This window comes from Neoarius graeffei, chromosome 26 (genome assembly GCF_027579695.1).
Source record: "Neoarius graeffei isolate fNeoGra1 chromosome 26, fNeoGra1.pri, whole genome shotgun sequence".
NCBI lineage: Eukaryota > Metazoa > Chordata > Actinopteri > Siluriformes > Ariidae > Neoarius > Neoarius graeffei.
The window spans coordinates 25,713,944-25,732,012 of NC_083594.1; the positions used below are offsets into that span (position 1 = coordinate 25,713,944).

The window sequence follows — 18,069 nt, forward strand, 5'->3', positions numbered from 1 at the left end:
TAGATGAGCAAGAACCGAAAGAGTCTGTGCCATAAACCGTTATTTCTGTACGGCGTTGCTAATGTGTCGTTACTGTTGTTATTTCTCCCTCTGCTCGCCCTGTAAATGCCCTACTTCACTGGATAGCAAAGGTGTTTTCTGCATCTCGCTCCTTTTTCTTGTATGTTCTCCATTTGTCGCCTTCCTCGCATTCAAACCAATTCGAGCCGAAGTCCGCGACATGTCCAAAATGGTGGTCGCGTTTACGAAGGTCACGTGACTGAAAAGGGTCTATACTGCCTCAATTCCTCATGTCATCGGACTTCTTAACTCTGGGACTGATCTAATACTCACAGACTGTTGAACACACCACTCACACTGCAATCTTTGCATTGGCTCCCAATCAAATTTCGTATTGATTATAAAATACTACTATTGACCTTTAAAGCACTGAATGGTCTCACACCACAGTACCTGAGCGAACTTCTGGTTCTTTATGACCCGACCCGCCTACTTAGATCAAAAGGTGCAGGCTATCTGCTGGTACCTCGTATAGTGAAGACTACGTCAGGGCAGGGCAGAGCCTTTTCTTACTAAGTCCCACAGTTATGGAACAACCTTCCAAGTAGTGTTTGGGACTCAGACACGGTCTCAGTGTTTAAGTCTAGGCTGAAAACATATCTGTTTAGTCAAGCCTTTTGTTAATAGTTTTATTAGGTGAAGGAGTAGATTTGGAGGGCTCTCAGGCATAGATTGTTTTGGTAAACTGTAAGCCCCCCACTCACTCAGGTTTATTGACGGTGGAGTGGCTGAATGCTTTATGTCCCAGGGCACCCTCATGCCTGTGTTATCTTCTGGCTCTCCCTTTTAGTTACAACCTGTGTTTTTTCCCCCCCTCACTCTGTCTGTCCCTCTGAGTTACATGTCGATCCTGAGACTGAAATACTGACCTCTTCTGCTCCTTGGACCTGCCTGATCCATCCTGATGCCCTACATCTGGCTGGAGTCTCATCATGTTGCTCCTGTGGAGGACGGCCCCATATGGACAGTCAAAAGTCGCACTTGGAAAGGGTCTGGACACTTACAGTAATGCTTTTATGGCTGAAAACTACAGTTGACTTGCTAACTTTAGGACTGCAGTTGTCATGAACAGTTTTGCACTCAAGTTTCCATCAATGAGCAGTTTACAATTTCAACAAAACAGACTTCATGTTCAAACTGTAATGAATTTCCTGGTTACACAGGAATACTTTGTGACTATTTTCCTTGCCACAGCCTTGCTCATTGGGGATAGATTAGGGATAAAATCAACTCATGTTTAAAGCCTTTAATTTTCTGTAAGCTGCTTTGCGACAACGTCTATTGATAAAAGCATTATAAAAATAAACTTGACTTTGCACAATGGACAATAATGCACTATTGCTTTACAAGGTCTCACACACAAGGTTTACATTTATTCCTTTTTCATATACTACCTCAATATGCCCACTCAACTCTTCCCCTTATGTTGTGTCTGCACTTTATGTTGTTTGTGTCGTTCATTGTCTGCAGTGTTGCACTCTGTGTGTGTTGTAGAGTGTGGTTCTGTGAGGTTTAGACTGTAGTCCTGTGATGTTTAATGTAGCACCATGGTCCTGGAGAAACTTTGTTTCGTTTTAAGTGTGTACTGTACCAACTGTATATGGTTGAAATGACAAATAAAATAATCTTAACCACTTATAGTTACATTTATCATGGAACATCAGTGAGACCGTGATACAAGTACCTGTTACCACAAATCATTCATACACTAGACGGTATTTTTTTTCAGTCTCGTGACATTAAAGGACATGGGACATGAAACATAAATGCATGCTATATCAGTTTCTTTCCATTAAAAATATGAAATAATTGCATCAACAAATACAAAATTATCTATTAAATTCAGCAAAATCGTTATATTTGTGATGATTATATGGCATTTCTGCTCGAGCTCCGATATGCATATTTTACAACCGGAAGAGCCGCTGTCACATGATCATACGTCACAAAAACTTTCGGGTACAGCACAAGCGGGTAGATGAATATGGAGAAGTGTGAATCGTGATGATGACGAATGCGACAAAATAGTTTTTGTGTCTTGGATGACAAGAAAATTTTGTTTTTAGAGTGTTTAACGTACATTGAACATCATGGTGTATTGCGACCTCCCAGTCAGTCAGACGCGCTGTCACTCCTGTTAGCAATGTAGCTAGGCTCAGTATGGCCAATGGTATTTTTTGGGGCTGTAGTTAGATGCGACCAAACTCTTCCATGTTTTTCCTGTTGACATAGGTTTATATGACCAGTGACATTAAAGAAAGTTCAGTTACACAAATTGAAACGTGGTGATTTTCTATGCTATGGAAAGTCCGCACTATAATGACAGGCGTACTAACACCTTCTGCGCGCTTCGACAGCGCATTGATACCTTCACTCGGAGTTGTACCATTATTTTTTAGACAGGGCAGACGGACCAGGGCATTCGCCCACCTGGCCGTGCCCGACGAGGAGCGCTCTCGGCCGGCTTGGGAGGCAGACGGCAGCCCCTCCTGGAAGTGTGGTTTTACCATGGGCCTCATGCGGAAAAATGCCGAGATGCATTCGCTAAGCGACTGAAAGCCGAGGTAAGGATTAGTATTATAATTTTGGGTGTATCAATTATTGATTATCATAATTCTGACTCATTTCGCCATTTTGAATGTTTTCATCTCGGACTCTGGAAGCATTGTATCTCAATCGATCTCGAAAAATATCAGCAAAAAAAAAAAAAAACTAGCTTGCAACGGACTTTAGCTAGATCTATGATGAACTTTCAATGTATGATACAAAAATAATACTTCTTTCAACAGATCATTAGCCTTTGAGTAGAATTGTTTTTAACTTACCAGGATGCGTTATCGAGCCAACCGCTTTCAGTTTCATGGGGATTGAATGAACTCTCACTCTCAATCATCTGACCCGTCAGAGTAAAGACAAGATCTATGTTCATGTGAATTTCCAGCTATCGGTTCGAATTGATAGGGTCTAACTTCACATCTCTGTGAAACATCAGGAATGTCACTGTCGATGGTGTCCATTTCGGTAACCTGTTTACATTAGATACCCAAGCGCTGGCTCCTTGGAAAGTTTGTGTGATGTCACAGGTCACGTGACCACCTAGCTAATTAACGAATCATTGTTTTACGCTGATGTATAAAAAAGTTGAATAATGTGATGATTTTCACATTTTTGACACCCTGCAGTGATTTAGATGGCATTTCTTATGTCCTTTATACATAATTATACCCAGAAAAAAATCCATGTCCCATGTCCTTTAATAAAACTTGACATTTAAAAATAAAAATGCAGCTTGTCTTGTTATGGATAAACCGGAAAGCGCAAACTCCTCCGTCTTAGACTATTCTGTGGTAGAAAACTTATTGTTACAACACAATGACACACAAGGCTCCTTCCATAAATCTTAATCGCCTTCTTACAGAAAATGTCACCAAATCAATCAACATTTTTGTTAAATAACCAATTAAAAAAAACTGATTATAGTCTATTATACGGAGTATCTGTAATATGTTCCTGTGCAAGTTGTTACTATAGAAATGACAAAAAAAAGTGAATATATATGAGCTTGAATAAATGTGATGATTGCAGCCGTTAACTATAAGCTTCCTTTACTTGTTAGCTCCATTTGCTTTATAATTGCAATACAAAACTAAAGCAAACTTCAGGCACCCAACCCGTCTAGGTTGATGAACGACACTGAAAGATTCGGTAAATCATGTGCATTTTATTTCTGGCTGAACTCTTCCTTTAAAACACAGCAGTTCATACTATATTAAAAACAGGCTGAGTAATAACATAACCTTTCCAAGTACAAGGAGAGAATTAGAGAAATGTCTTTCGTGTCTTTGCACACATTTCATAATAACTAAGCCCCCTGTATATTTTTTGGTATCATGACCATCACCTCCCCCTCCATCACCACTTTGTCCCTGACAGAACAAGAAACGGAAATTAAAGCACAGGACATTTTGATCTTCTTCACCTCTGCCTCAGCAACCACCTCCTCCCCAACAAACAAAGGTGCCGGGAAGCGAATTTCCTGGTAGAGAAAAACACAGCCTCTGCCGGGCATTTTGGTCCCCAAAACTGCTGAGATGAGGCCATTAATCAGCACGCCGTGAACAATGGGAGCTTCAAAAGTCGTCTTTTTGGCAAACTCAGGGTCAAGGTGGAGCGGATTCGTATCTCCCGTTAGCTCAGCAAAAAGCGTGACGTCTCTAGCGCTGAAAACCCTAGTCAGTGAGGCTCGGGCTCCAACATGGAGCATTCTGAGAGTACTTGACTCTGGGATGAGGCTCTTTGATGCCCCAAATACTGCTGTGCTTAGATGGTGCAGACATTTCCCAAACAGGGTTCTTCTGAGAATGAAGGCCATTTTCACATGCAAATTAGTATAGCTCCATCTCACGACTGTTTCCAGATAAAGCTAACAAGAATGGCGAGACCTAGAAGGACAGAGAATAAAGGGTGGTAACATTTACGAACACTGATCCAGTGTTGGAAGTTTACAGTAAAGTAAACTTTAACAGTAAGACAGCATGATTCCATTTGCTATGAAAGATGCATGGCCTCTGTGCCATCTTATTGAAGGAGGAGCAGCTTCTGTTATCAGATGAAGCAGGAGGAATAGATTCTGTGCCTGTCGGTCCCAGTAAAGAATGACCAGCCTACGCTTTCTCAAATCTTACATTTTCCCCCCATTCAACGTAATTTTCTCTTCTCTTGTGTTTGAATGTTTGGCTGCTTTCACACTAGGGCCTTGCATAAGCACCTTCGGCTCACATGACATGAACACCGTGATCATAACAATGCTGTTACTGCTTCTCCTTTCCAGCTGGATAGGTATTCTAATTAGTCAATGATTCTACCAAACACAAAATCAGATCAGTTATGCTCAAATATAACACATACCAGATATCCCAAAAAACATTATTTAAAAGTGGCTGCATTTTGACTGACTTGTTGCTGCCTTCCATAAGATGTAAATGATGTAGTTTGGCAGCTGAGAAAAAAAAAATCCTAGTGTGAAAGCCACCATAGCTGGGTTTATACTTGTTTTTAACAATATTTAATGAGGGGGTAAATAAACGTTAATCTACAGTTAACGGGGTGCCTGACTGCAAAATCATTGACAACCCCCTACTCTAGAGAGTTTAATATTAACAAGAACATATTTCCATATTACTTTTGGTGTTTGAGTTTAAAAAAAAAAAACTCAAGCCTTCAAAACCTACAAAAAATATTACTAGCTTACAAATAATAGTATACTGGACCTTCTAGATTAGTGAACACTTTTGAATGTAAGGGCATACTTTTGGAATTGAGATGCAATTCATGACAACCATCATGATGACAGCAGAAAGTTTCAAAGAGAAGTTAATAGAGTCTGTGTGTTTTATCTTCATTCTTCAGAGACAAACATGGCATTTTAAAGGTCAACATAGAAACCTGATTAATAGGGATGTTTGCTCTGATGTGCCATCTAGTGGATGTCACTTTTAATTCTTTGGATGTACAAAAGATATACTCCTGCTACGTCCACATGTCAAATATAAACTGGGCCTTAGTGTGCACTCAAGTGTGAAGTAAATCCATTCCTGTACAGGGAAAATCTGAGCGCATGAGAGCAAAAAAAAAAAAGGGGGGGGGGGGGGTATTAAATCAGAAGGAATCATGCTCACAAATGAAATTACTGTACCATTGTGTCACTATAATGCGACTAGAGTAGCAGGATGTAAATGACTATCACAGGCCACCAGACATAAAATTTTTGTCGAGTCATCCCTTTCGTAGAAAGATTCATTACTGCCATCTGCTGGTACAATGTTTAATAAGCTCTGGAACAAAAAAGTGTGGTATAACTGAGGTGATGATTCTATACACAGATTGGCAATGTGAACCGACTAGGCTGTCATACAACAAAATTACACTCACAGGCCACTTCATTACAAACATACTAATACTAGGACTACCCAGTACCCTCCTCTGCTCTCAGAACAGCCTCAGTTTTTCATAGCATGGATCCTACTAGGTGTTGGAAACATTCCAGTGAGAGTCTGGTACATGCTGACATGACTGCATCACAAAACTGTTACAAATTTGTCAGCTTCACATTATCATGCTAGAAATAGGCATGATAAGATCAGTAAATTGCATCTATAAAGGGATGCTTGTGGTGAGTAACAATATTCAGATAAAAAGTCAATGTAAACGTCTTTTCCACATAAATTTATGAAGTTTTTTTCTGAGATTTTGGAACTACGGTCCATCATCAGGGACAGAATGAAATGTGCGTTGACATTTGTAAATAAAACACATATTCCATTCTGTCCCTGATGATGGACCGTAGTTCCAAAAACTCAGAATAAAACTTCATAACATTTATATGGAAAACACATTTTTATTGGCTTAATATAATTCCCACATACAAACAAACTTTGGATATAATATTCAGATAGGCGGTGGCATTCAAATGATGCTTGATTTGTATTAAGCAGCCCAATGTGTGCCAAGAAAATAATCTCCACACCATTACACCACCACCAGCAGCCTGAAATGTTGACACAAGGCAGGTTGGATCCATGCTGTTGAGGCTAAATTCTGAACATACCAACTGCATTCATTAGTCCAAGACGGCTTTCTGCTCACCATGGATAAAGAGTGCTGATTTGAGTTACTGGAGCCTTCCCGTCAGTTCAAACCAGTTTGCTTGTTCTCCACTGACCTCTCTCAACAACAAAGTGTTTCTGTCTGTCTGCAGAACTGTCACTCACTGGATGTTTTTTTTTGTACTATTCTGTTTAAATTCTACAGAATGTCGTGCATGAAAATCTCAGGAGCAGTTTCTGAAATATTTCAAAACAAGCCTATCTGACACCAGCAACCATGCCAAAGTCACTGAAGTCACATTTTCCCACATTCTGATGTGTGAACATTAACTGAAGCTCTTGAGCTACACCTCCATGATTTTAAGCATTGTGTGATGGACAAATAATTTGCCGACTGGATAATTTCATGAATGAGATGATGTAGGAGGTGTTCCTAATAAAGTGGCCAGCAAATCTATTGAAATAGTGGAAAAATGTGAAAATACAGAGTTTATGTACTGCAATGAGAAATTTCATGCGTATGCAAGCATTTGTGTAAGTTTAACATCAGTGCTTTAAATGCATTACTGTGTATTGTCTAGCATTGACTTGTAGGCTTGTATAATATAAATCAATACTCAAAAAGGGTTAAATCACTGTGACTTACTATGAAGGATATTTCCATGATGGAAACCCAATTACAACATAATATGAGTGCTATGAACGCTTACACGAGATATTTACGCAACAGACCTTTCAAGCACTACAGCAGTTGGTAAAAAGAACTATGGCTTATAGAATTAGCAAAAGTTCAATATCTTCAATATATAATGACAAACCTACCTGTGTGACTCTAAAAGCACATGGTTCGTTTTCATATGCTCCAATCAGTGTTAGCGCACTCCACAATTTCACCAGATCCCTGACAGATTATAATCAGAATCAGAATTAGGTTTATTGCCAAGTACGTTCTCAGATACAAGGAATTTGCTTTGGTGATTGAACAGTTAAGACAGAAGAATTTAGCAGAGACAAAAACAAATATATATATTACACATAAACTTGAACTACACTCTGTAGCAGAATGTAATAATAAGCTATATGTTGTGTACATTACTGTACTTCTTTTATTATCTCCACCAACCTTGTTGGAGGTTACATTTTTGCCTTCGTTTGTTTGTCTGTTCCCAACATAACTTAAAAAGTAGTTAACGGATTTTGATGAAATTGAGGAAAGGTGGGCCAATTAACAATTGTTTAAATTTTGATACAAATCCGAATATGTGGTTTGGCGGAAGTCGGCACTCTACTGTTCTAGTTCTATTTTCGAGTTCTATTTCTAATTTTACTTGAATATGAACAGGGCGGCACGGTGGTGTAGTGGTTAGCGCTGTCGCCTCACAGCAAGAAGGTCCGGGTTCGAGCCCCGTGGCCGGCGAGGGCCTTTCTGTGCAGAGTTTGCATGTTCTCCCCGTGTCCGCGTGGGTTTCCCCCACAGTCCAAAGACATGCAGGTTAGGTTAACTGGTGACTCTAAATTGACCGTAGGTGTGAATGTGAGTGTGAATGGTTGTCTGTGTCTATGTGTCAGCCCTGTGATGACCTGGCGACTTGTCCAGGGTGTACCCCGCCTTTCGCCCATAGTCAGCTGGGATAGGCTCCAGCTTGCCTGCGACCCTGTAGAAGGATAAAGCGGCTAGAGATAATGAGATGAATATGAACATAAGTGACAGCTAAGCAGCTTAGCAAGCGTAACATTACACATACAGATTATTCCTGGTATTTTAGAAATAAGAGAGAGAGAGAGAGAGAGAGAGAGAATGCGATCCCTCCCACTCAGAGTATGCGGCTCTCTTGGTTCCTGGTCACAGATGGACTTAAACTCATGATCTCTGGACAAGCTTCTCCACTGCACCAAATGGAAGCTCCCATGTTATATTTTAAAGCTTTACGCAACAGTCTGAAGGTTACACAAAACAAAGTGTAATCTACCTGTTATACACACGCAGTATGGCTGATAATGCGCTCTGATCGAATGTTAGCAAATCAAATGGAAAAGCAGCTCCAACCTAGAACACAGCATCAGTGTGATAAATACAGTACTCTCATTCATCAATGCAAATAACAGTGATCTGAAAACATTTAAAAATAAACAAGTACTGTATATAAAGCGCATACATTATAAATGTGAAATTATAAATTTACCTCTCCGTATAGGTCTTTGACTCCAGAGATGATCAACTGCTTAAACTGTTCTGGACTCAGGGTTCTGCTGCGGTTTTCACAAACTCTGAGCAGGAATAAAAAACAGCATGCGGCAAAAATAGGCTTCAGACTTTCTGAAGTGAATCACAATGGAAAAATCAGGGTGATTTGTGCATGTCATTATTAGCCAGCTTTAGATTGTATGAGGCCTTGACAAAAATGCACTAGAGTTTTGTCACTAAAGAAAAAAAATCAATTTGATTTTACTGGAAAAACAAACAAAAAAAAATTCTAATGTATTTCAGGATGGACTATTCCTTCTTTTAAACTGTCCAATTTAACATCTTAGTCATTTTCATTTATTTACACACAAGTCATGTTTTCTTCTCACTGTACTATAGCCTGATTTTACACTTCTGAGTCATGATCAAAATCCATCACCATTTGGTTAGAAAATGTCCCAAATGGCTTTTAATTACTTTGTATGCCCCCTACATAGCCATCATGATGTGTCTTTTCATGCATAATGTAGAACCTTTTTGGTTTGACCACAGAAAATGCTTGTGTTTTTGTTGGATATCAATATTGTCTAACAAACTATGTATTTTCACTGAAGATTAAAAGCACTGGCCTACATACTTGTGTTCACACAGTCAATAAATGAAAGTTTCTTTATATTCTACATTTTTGACTCCTTTCATGCATCCCTGCTTTCAGATGCTCTCATTGCCATTAAAACTAACTCACTATGTCTTGTGCTTAATAGTTCAGTGATGGAGACATGTAACAGTGCCACATATCTATTATCAAATACAACCCCAATTTGAAAAAAGTTGGGACACTGTGTCAAATGTAAATCAAAACAGAATGTGATGATTTGCAAATCATTCAAAATAGTAAAAAGACAACACATCAAATGTTGAAACTGAGAAATCTTATTGGCTTTTGAAAAATATATGCTCATTTTGAATTTGGTGCCAGCAAAATATTTCAAAAAAGTTGGGACAGGGGCAACAATAGACTGGAAAATTTATGTAATTGTTAAAAAAAAACTAATTCGGTTAATTGGCAACAGGTCAGTAACATGATTGGTTATAAAAAAAAAAAAAGAGCATCCCAGAGAGGCTGAGTCTCTCAAAAGTAAAGATGGGGAGGGGTTCACTGCTTTGTGAAAGACTGAGTGGTCAAAAACTGCAATAATTTAAGAATAATGTTCCTCAATGTAAAATTGCAAAGAATTTGGGGATCACATCATCTATGGTACATAATATCATTAAAAGGTTCAGAGAATCTGGAGAAATCTCTGTATGCAAGAGACAAGGCTGAAAACTGACATTGGATGCCTGTGATCTTCAGGCCCTCGGGTGACACTGCATTAAAAGCAGACAATTCTCGAATGGAAATTGCTGCATGGGCTCAGGAACACTTCAGAAAACCATTGTCTGTGAACATAATTCGACCACTGTATCCACAAATGTAAGTTAAAACAATATATAAACAGTATCCAGAAACAACACCACTTTATTTGGTTTGAGCTCATTCACGATGGACTGAGGCAAAACTGTCCTGTGGTCTGACTAACTGAATTTTAAAATTATTTTTGGAAATCATAGATGCCACACCCTCCAGGCTAAAAAGGAGAGGGACCATCCAGCTTGCTATCAGTGCACAGTTCAAAAGCCAGCACCTGTAATGGTACGAGGGTGCATTAGTGCACATGACATGGGTAGCTTGTACATCTGCGAAGGCACAATTAGTGGCAAATACAGTTTTTGGAGCAACATACAGTGGAGGAAATAATTATTTGATCCCTTGCTGATTTTGTAAGTTTGCCCACTGGCAAAGATATGAACAGTCTATAATTTTAAGGGTAGGTTTATTTTAACAGTGAGAGATACAATATCAAAAAGAAAATCCAGAAAATCACATTTTATAAAATATATAAATTGATTTGCATTTCGTTGAGTGAAATAAGTATTTGATCCCCTACCAACCATTAAGAGTTCTGGCTCCTACAGACCAGTTAGACACTCCTAATCAACTCATTACCTGCATTAAAGACAGCTGTCTTAAATTGACACCTGTATAAAAGGCACCTGTCCACAGAATCAATCAGACTCCAACCTCTCCAACATGGGCAAGACCAAAGAGCTGTCTAAGGATGCCAGGGACAAGATTGCAGAGCTGCACAAGGCTGGACTGGGCTACAAAGCCATAAGCAAGAAGCTGGGTGAGAAGGAGACAATTGTTGGTGCAATAGTTCGAAAATGGAAGAAATACAAAATGACCATCAATCGACCTCGGTCTGGGGCCCCACGCAAGATCTCACCTCGTGGGGTATCAATGATCACGAGAAAGGTGAGAGATCAGCCTAGAACTACACTGGAGAAGCTTGTTAATGATCTTAAGGCAGCTGGGACCACAGTCACCAAGAAAACCATTGGTAACGTTACGCCGTAATGGATTAAAATCCTGCAGTGCCCGCAAGGTCCCCCTGCTCAAGAAGGCATATGTGCAGGCCCATCTGAAGTTTGCCAATGAACACCTGAATGATTCTGAGAGTGACTGGAAGAAGGTGCTGTGGTCAGATGAGACCAAATTCGAGCTCTTTGGCATTAACTCAACTCGCCGTGTTTAGAGGAAGAAAAATGCTATGACCCGAAGAACACCATCCCCACTGTCAAGCATGGAGGTGGAAACATTATGCTTTGGGGGTGTTTCTCTGCTAAGGGCACAGGACTACTTCACCGCATCAATGGAAGAATGGACGCGGCCATGTACCGTAAAATCCTGAGTGACAACCTCCTTCCCTCTGCCAGGACACTGAAAATGGGTCGTGGATGGGTCTTCCAGCACGGCAATGACCCAAAACATACAGCCAAGGCAACAAAGGAGTGGCTCAAGAAGAAGCACGTTAAGGTCATGGAGTGGCCTAGCCAGTCTCCGGACCTTAATCCCATAGAAAACCTATGGAGGGGGCTGAAGCTCCGAGTTGTGAAACGACAGCCTCAAAACCTTAATGATCTAGAGATGATCTGCAAAGAGGAGTGGACCAAAATTCCTCCTGACATGTGCGCAAACCTGGTCATCAACTACAAGAAACGTCTGACCGCTGTGCTTGCCAACAAGGGTTTTGCCACCAAATACTAAGTCTTGTTTGCTAGAGGGTTCAAATACTTATTTCACTCAAAGAAATGCAAATCAGTTTATATATTTTATATGAAATTATTTTCTGGATTTTCTTTTTGATGTTTTGTCTCTCACAGTTAAAATAAACCTACCATTAAAATTATAGAATGTTCATTTCTTTGTCAGTGGACAAACTTACAAAATCAGCAAGGGATCAAATAATTATTTCCTCCACTGTATGCTGCCATTCAGATGGCATTTTTCAGGGAAGGCCTTCCTTCTTTCAGCAAGACAATGCCAAACTGCTTTCTGCACACATTAAAACTGCATGGCTCTGTAGTAAGAGTCTGGGTGCTAAACTGGCCTACCTGCAGTCCAGACCTGTCTCCCATTTAAAACATATGGCACATTATGAAGCGCAAAATACGACAAAGGAGACCCCAAACTGTTGAGCAACTAAAATTGTATTTCAGGCAACAAATGGGACAACACTTCAAAACTACATAAATTGGTTTCCTCAGTTCCCAAACACTTACAGAGTGTTGTTAAAAGAAGAGGTGATGCAACAAAGTGGCCCGTGTCCCAACTTTTTTGAAACTTGTTGCTGGCATCAAATTCAAAATGAGCATATATTTCTCAATCAAGCAATTTTCTCAGTTTCAACATTTGATATGTTGTCTTTGTACTATTTTCATTAAAATGTAGGGTTTCCATGATTTGCAACACATCACATTGTTTAAAAAAAAAAAATGTTTTACACAGTATCCCAACTTTTCTGGAATTGGGGTTGTAATAAACTATTCATTTGGTTATTCATCTGGTTTCACTTCAAAACCTTATTTTTTGAGTAGTACTTTACTAGGTGTGTACATCAGCACCTAATCACCATGGATATTCATGTTCCTTTGATGCAAATCAATGATGTGGAGGTTCCAGGAACCTGTCAGTTTCACCTACAAAAAACCAACCAAACAGAAAAACCAAAAACAAGCAAAAAAAAAAAAAAAAACCAACCAAACAAGCAAAAAAAAAAAAAAAACACCACAGCAGGCTACAAGACACCATACATTAAGTTTAAACACAACAGTTACTTTCCACTTACAGGTAAATTTTCATGTAGTGGTACTCGGAGATGTTTTTGTAAACAATTCGCTCATAAGATGCAATTTTCTCCTCCATAACGCCTGAACACCACAATGCTAGAGATATAAAGATAAAAAGCTATTTAGATTCATAAAAAGTTTTTGCACTCACATGTACACCAAAGTGAAGGAATTATACAATTGTACAGACTGAGCATGTCCAAGATTAAAACAAAACCAAAAACAAATAATTTAAGTTATAATCATATACAATTAGTTTCTTACATACATTATAGGATAAACTCAATATAAAAAGAACTATAACAAGAAAAATTAAAAAGCTAACAGCAGCATATTGTTCGATTAATGTTTTTTCATGCTTTAGCTTTAGGGAATTCCAAGCCATTTGTGTTTCTTGAAGGATTTAGAATATGACAAATTGTTTCACCCAATGGGTCAGACTTTGGTTTAAAAAAAAAAAAATAATAAAAAAATCTGTGAGTTCATCAATAACTATTACAATGCATCCTTGGTTGCTTGAGTTGAACAACAATGATGTTCAGTTGAGTGTCATTTAAAGGTTCAAACTATGTGCTTTATTTGAAGTCCTAGTCTGTTTACAAGGTGGCCATGGTGCAAGAGCAGTTATTTTCAGTCATGTAAGACCAGGTTTCTGTCTATGTGAATAGGGAGAGACCCATATACAAGAAACAAACCTAAAAGATGACATTTCAAATTGCTGTTAAAATCGGATAAAAACGGCATAAATAATGTAGTCTGTGGCGTTAATAACACCCAAAAAAAAATCTGTCTAGCGTGTTTTTTAATGACACCAAATGGTATTGGGTATGTATAACTTCTAAAGGTAATTAGTTAAATACAAATTAAATAATGCACTTATTAGTATGAAAATTGGTTGTTTGAATTACATACTGTATTATGTCCTAGGCTTCATACTAGCTTTGTTGGCTGTACAACCTACTTACACACATCAGAGGCTCCAACAATCTCTGCTGTATCTCCCTTATTTCTGTTTTTGTATCTTCATCCTTCAAAACAGTTGGACTCCAAATCTTAAAAAACCCAGTGCGGGGGCGTCGTGGCTCAGGTGGATAAGGCGTCATACCATAAATCCAGGGACCCGGGTTCGATTCCGACCCGAGGTCATTTCCTGATCCCTCCCCGTCTCTCTCCCGCTCATTTCCTGTCTCTATACTGTCCTATCCAATAAAGGTGAAAAAAGCCCAAAAAATATCTTTAAAAAAAAAAACCCAGTGCAGACCCCAACAATCTGAATAATTATCATCCCATTTCAAAATCAACCTTCCCTCTCTAAAATACTTGAAAAAAACATTGCAGCTCAGGTTCACGCTCACCTTATTGATAAGCATCTGTTTGAACAATTTCAGTCTTGGTTTCATCCATTTCACAGTGTTAACTTTGGTCAAAATCACCAGTGACTTGCTGATGGCAGCTGATTCTGGGCTGTTAACCAGACTTGTGCTCCTCAATTTCAACACAAACCATGATACGATTTCTCATAATATTCCCTTAAAGAGATTAGCGTCCATTGGCATCAATGTCATGATCCACAACATACAAGCTCATCGGTCAAACAGGACGGCCGTAGTGTCATGGCCTGGACTTGCATGGCTGCTTCTGGAACAGGCTCACTAATCTTTATTGATGAGGAAACTCAAGATGGTAGCAACAGAGGCTACGTTCACACTGCAGGCTGAAGTGACTCAAATCCGATCTTTTCGCCCATATGTGACCTGTATCCGATCTTTTATTGACAATATGAACGACACAGATCCGATTTTTTCAAATCCGACCCAGGCCGTTGTGGTCCTAATTCCGATTCCTATCCGCTCTTTTCATATGCGACTTCAGTCTGAACCGCCAGGTCGCATTCATCCGACTTACACGTCATCAACAAGCCACAAACGTCACTATTCTGCGCTGAAGTAGGCGGCGGGTCTCTCAAAAAAGTTACAACAACATGGCGCATAATCACGGGCGCAGATAGAGGGTGGGACGAGTCATATTTAAATTCACCTCGTTCGGTCCCCCCCACTTATAGGGAGGAAAAAACGTCTATGCTGTCTTTCTTTGCATAAGGCAAACCTCACGGAAAAATCAAAAGACTAATTACCATTCGGTTTATTGAGGTGCACGGCAGTGTATACATAGTTGCAACAACTCATAAAACAAAGAATGATATTCGGTTGGTTGAGCTACGCAGACTGCACAGGTTGCGAGCTCGAGCTTGGTTGCTATGGTTACTAACAACAAGTTTGACAGGCATATCGGGGTTGGGGTTGGTTTGCTGGCAGCTTTGTCCCCCCCAGTTTTTTGTCCCTCCCAGTTCAAAAAACGTATCTGCGCCCCTGCGCATGACATCAATGCGAGGGACGCTTCGGGCTGTGAAGGTTCTGAATCTTCTCAATGGAAGGACGCAGAGGTTAGGGAGCTGATTTCCATTTGGGGGGATGCAGCTATTCAAGCTAGATTGGATGAGTCATACCGCAACCGGGCGGTTTTACTTCCGTAAACACTGGCCATGCTCACTGCGTGTGACGTCGTCGTATCCTGCAATGCGCATGCGGAACACTTTTAGGTCGCTTTTCGTTCATACTGAGGATCACATACAAGTCGCATATATTTGTTAATGTGAACGACCTCACAAAAAAATCGGAATTGAGCATTAAGCCTTGCAGTGTGAACGTAGCGAGAATGAATTCAGAAATTTATGGAAACATTCTATCTGCCAATTCACTAAGATAAGCATCCAATTTAATTGTCATGCAGCAAGACAATTAACCAAAATACACTGTGAACACAGCAAAGGAATTCATCAGGGGGGTATTTTAAATTGACCAAATCAATCACCAGACCTTAAACCATTTGAGCATGCATTTCACCTCTTAAAGAGGAGACTGAAGAGAGAACCCTCCCCCAATAAACAACTGAAAGAAGCTGCAGATTTTGCTCCCTTTCCTATGTCACAAGTGATCTCATTAGAAATATGCCCCCTCCTCTCCGTATCTCCACTCATGGCTTGAGAACTGTCTTTGTGAATGAATATTCATGCTGAATGTGTTACCTGATTGGCTGGCGGAACATGGGGGTGGGATGAGCAACGGCTCAGTATCATTTAAAGGAACAGGCAATCAAGTCAGCCATTTTGAACAGTGCTGTTTAGACAGTGTGTGACAGGAGCTCTGGTGCTTTATCCTTGTGGTATTTTGACCAAAGCGTGTCACAGACATTTCAGTAAGACATCAATAATGGTGCCAACTTGTGGAACAGGGGTATAATATGTCACCTTTAAGTTTTACAACCCCAAATTAGTAAAAAAAAATGCCCCCCAGGAGGGCACGACTGTGTTGCACAATCTGATCTACCACTTTTCATTCTCTGGAGGTTGGCAAGTATGAGATGATTAGGGGGTTAAGCCCCAACATCATCAAGCTGCCACTGTTGGGCCCTTGAGCAAGACCCTTAGCCTTATTGGCGCAACTTATCATGTCCACATTAACCCCACCATAGACATATAAACATAGACGCCGCATTGAGCTGGTAGCCCGTTGCTGGGATATGTCAGAGTGTCCGCCATATTTGATGTGGCAAATCTTCCCCGTAAACCAATGCAAGTAAATGGACTGAACTTCATAAAGCCCCTTTCTACAATAATATTTAACTCAATGCCTTTTATTCACCCATTAAGACACACACGTATATATTTGGGAAACAAACAGGCATCAAAACAACACATATAACTTTTAATGTGATGGTTATAAATAGTGTGCGAAATACCCTGTACACTGCAAACTAGCGACAGATACGCGATAGATAGCTCAGGAAAGCTAATCAGTCAGCATACCATAGCAAGCTACCAAAACCTGAGGCCAAAATAACCAACCTACAAGACTGAATATGATAAATGATGGAAATAGTGGAAAACTGGAAATAGTGAATGAAAATAAAAATTTACTGTTTTATTTATTGAGTCACCGCACAGACCTACTCTCGTTGAATAAAGTGAGCTGAATGACCGCCAAACTGAGTTCGGCCAGGTTCTAACGTCATACCAAAACAAAATACATCACTGATTCCTTCACATTCAGAAAGGTTAAAAACATTCATCATACGTTCAAAAACGGTTGAAGAATCTCCACTTTGCCACATCCAATATGGCGGCGAGGATGACGTATGATTCTACGCAGAATGCGGCGTCTATGTTTATATGTCTATGAACCCCACACAGAACTGAGAAAAAGATGCGAGAAGAAGAAACAGGGTAGAACCGTATCACATGGTAGAACCGTCCTCGCATGTTTAAACCTGCAACACGAACAAAATCCGATTCAGATAGACTTGTAAACCGGTTCTAATGATTCATTATAAAGAATCAGTTCATTTACAAGTCAGACATAACAATCCGTAGTCCTCGCAAAGAGACTAAACATCTACACAAATATAGGTATTTAATACTTTAGTAGAATTTATTTAGTAGACTTATATTTTGAAATAAACCGAAACAACTGTTATGTCCAAATTCATCAACACGCCAGACAGGCTAATCAACGACTATCTGGGATCATGAAACGAATCAGATTTCTAATAATCTGAATCCTTGATGGCCAGGGTACCATAACATTCTAAACAATTGCAGGCTTAGCTATTTAGTAAACAAAAAGGTCGTGCGCAGAAATCCGTATCACATGATGGACATATTAACTTTTTGAGCTACAGTCAGAAGGCTCATGTTGTGATCACCACAATGTCAAGCATTTTAATTTGTTAACTAACTAGTTAAACATCTCACAAAACTACATCAAAATCCTTGTCTATTGGCATAGATTTCATAGTATATTTGACGTGCACTCATAGATAGGATTTAGAAAATGTACAGAATAAGTTCTGATAGCTACCATAAAGGTGTCCCTCTTCAGCATGCGCAACAACGTGCGCACGTTTTGCCACCGAGTTGTAGAGCGGTGCGCT

At 39.7% G+C, this 18,069-nt stretch overlaps 2 protein-coding genes across 2 annotated transcripts; both read right to left on the minus strand.

Moving 5' to 3' along the window:
- Positions 1-3,766: 3,766 nt before the first annotated feature.
- Positions 3,767-4,432, minus strand: LOC132874106 (hydroxyacyl-thioester dehydratase type 2, mitochondrial-like). Its single transcript, XM_060910009.1, has one exon. The coding sequence runs from the start codon at positions 4,430-4,432 to the stop codon at positions 3,923-3,925; it is 510 nt and encodes a 169-aa protein (XP_060765992.1). The 3' UTR covers positions 3,767-3,922.
- On the minus strand, positions 4,416-18,056 carry rpp14 (ribonuclease P/MRP 14 subunit). The gene is made up of 7 exons (XM_060910010.1): positions 17,997-18,056; positions 17,214-17,406; positions 13,080-13,176; positions 8,849-8,933; positions 8,636-8,712; positions 7,488-7,566; positions 4,416-4,502 (listed from the first exon to the last, which is right to left on the minus strand). The coding sequence occupies exons 2-7, from the start codon at positions 17,248-17,250 to the stop codon at positions 4,446-4,448; spliced, it is 432 nt and encodes a 143-aa protein (XP_060765993.1). The 5' UTR covers positions 17,251-17,406; positions 17,997-18,056; the 3' UTR covers positions 4,416-4,445.
- Positions 18,057-18,069: the final 13 nt, after the last annotated feature.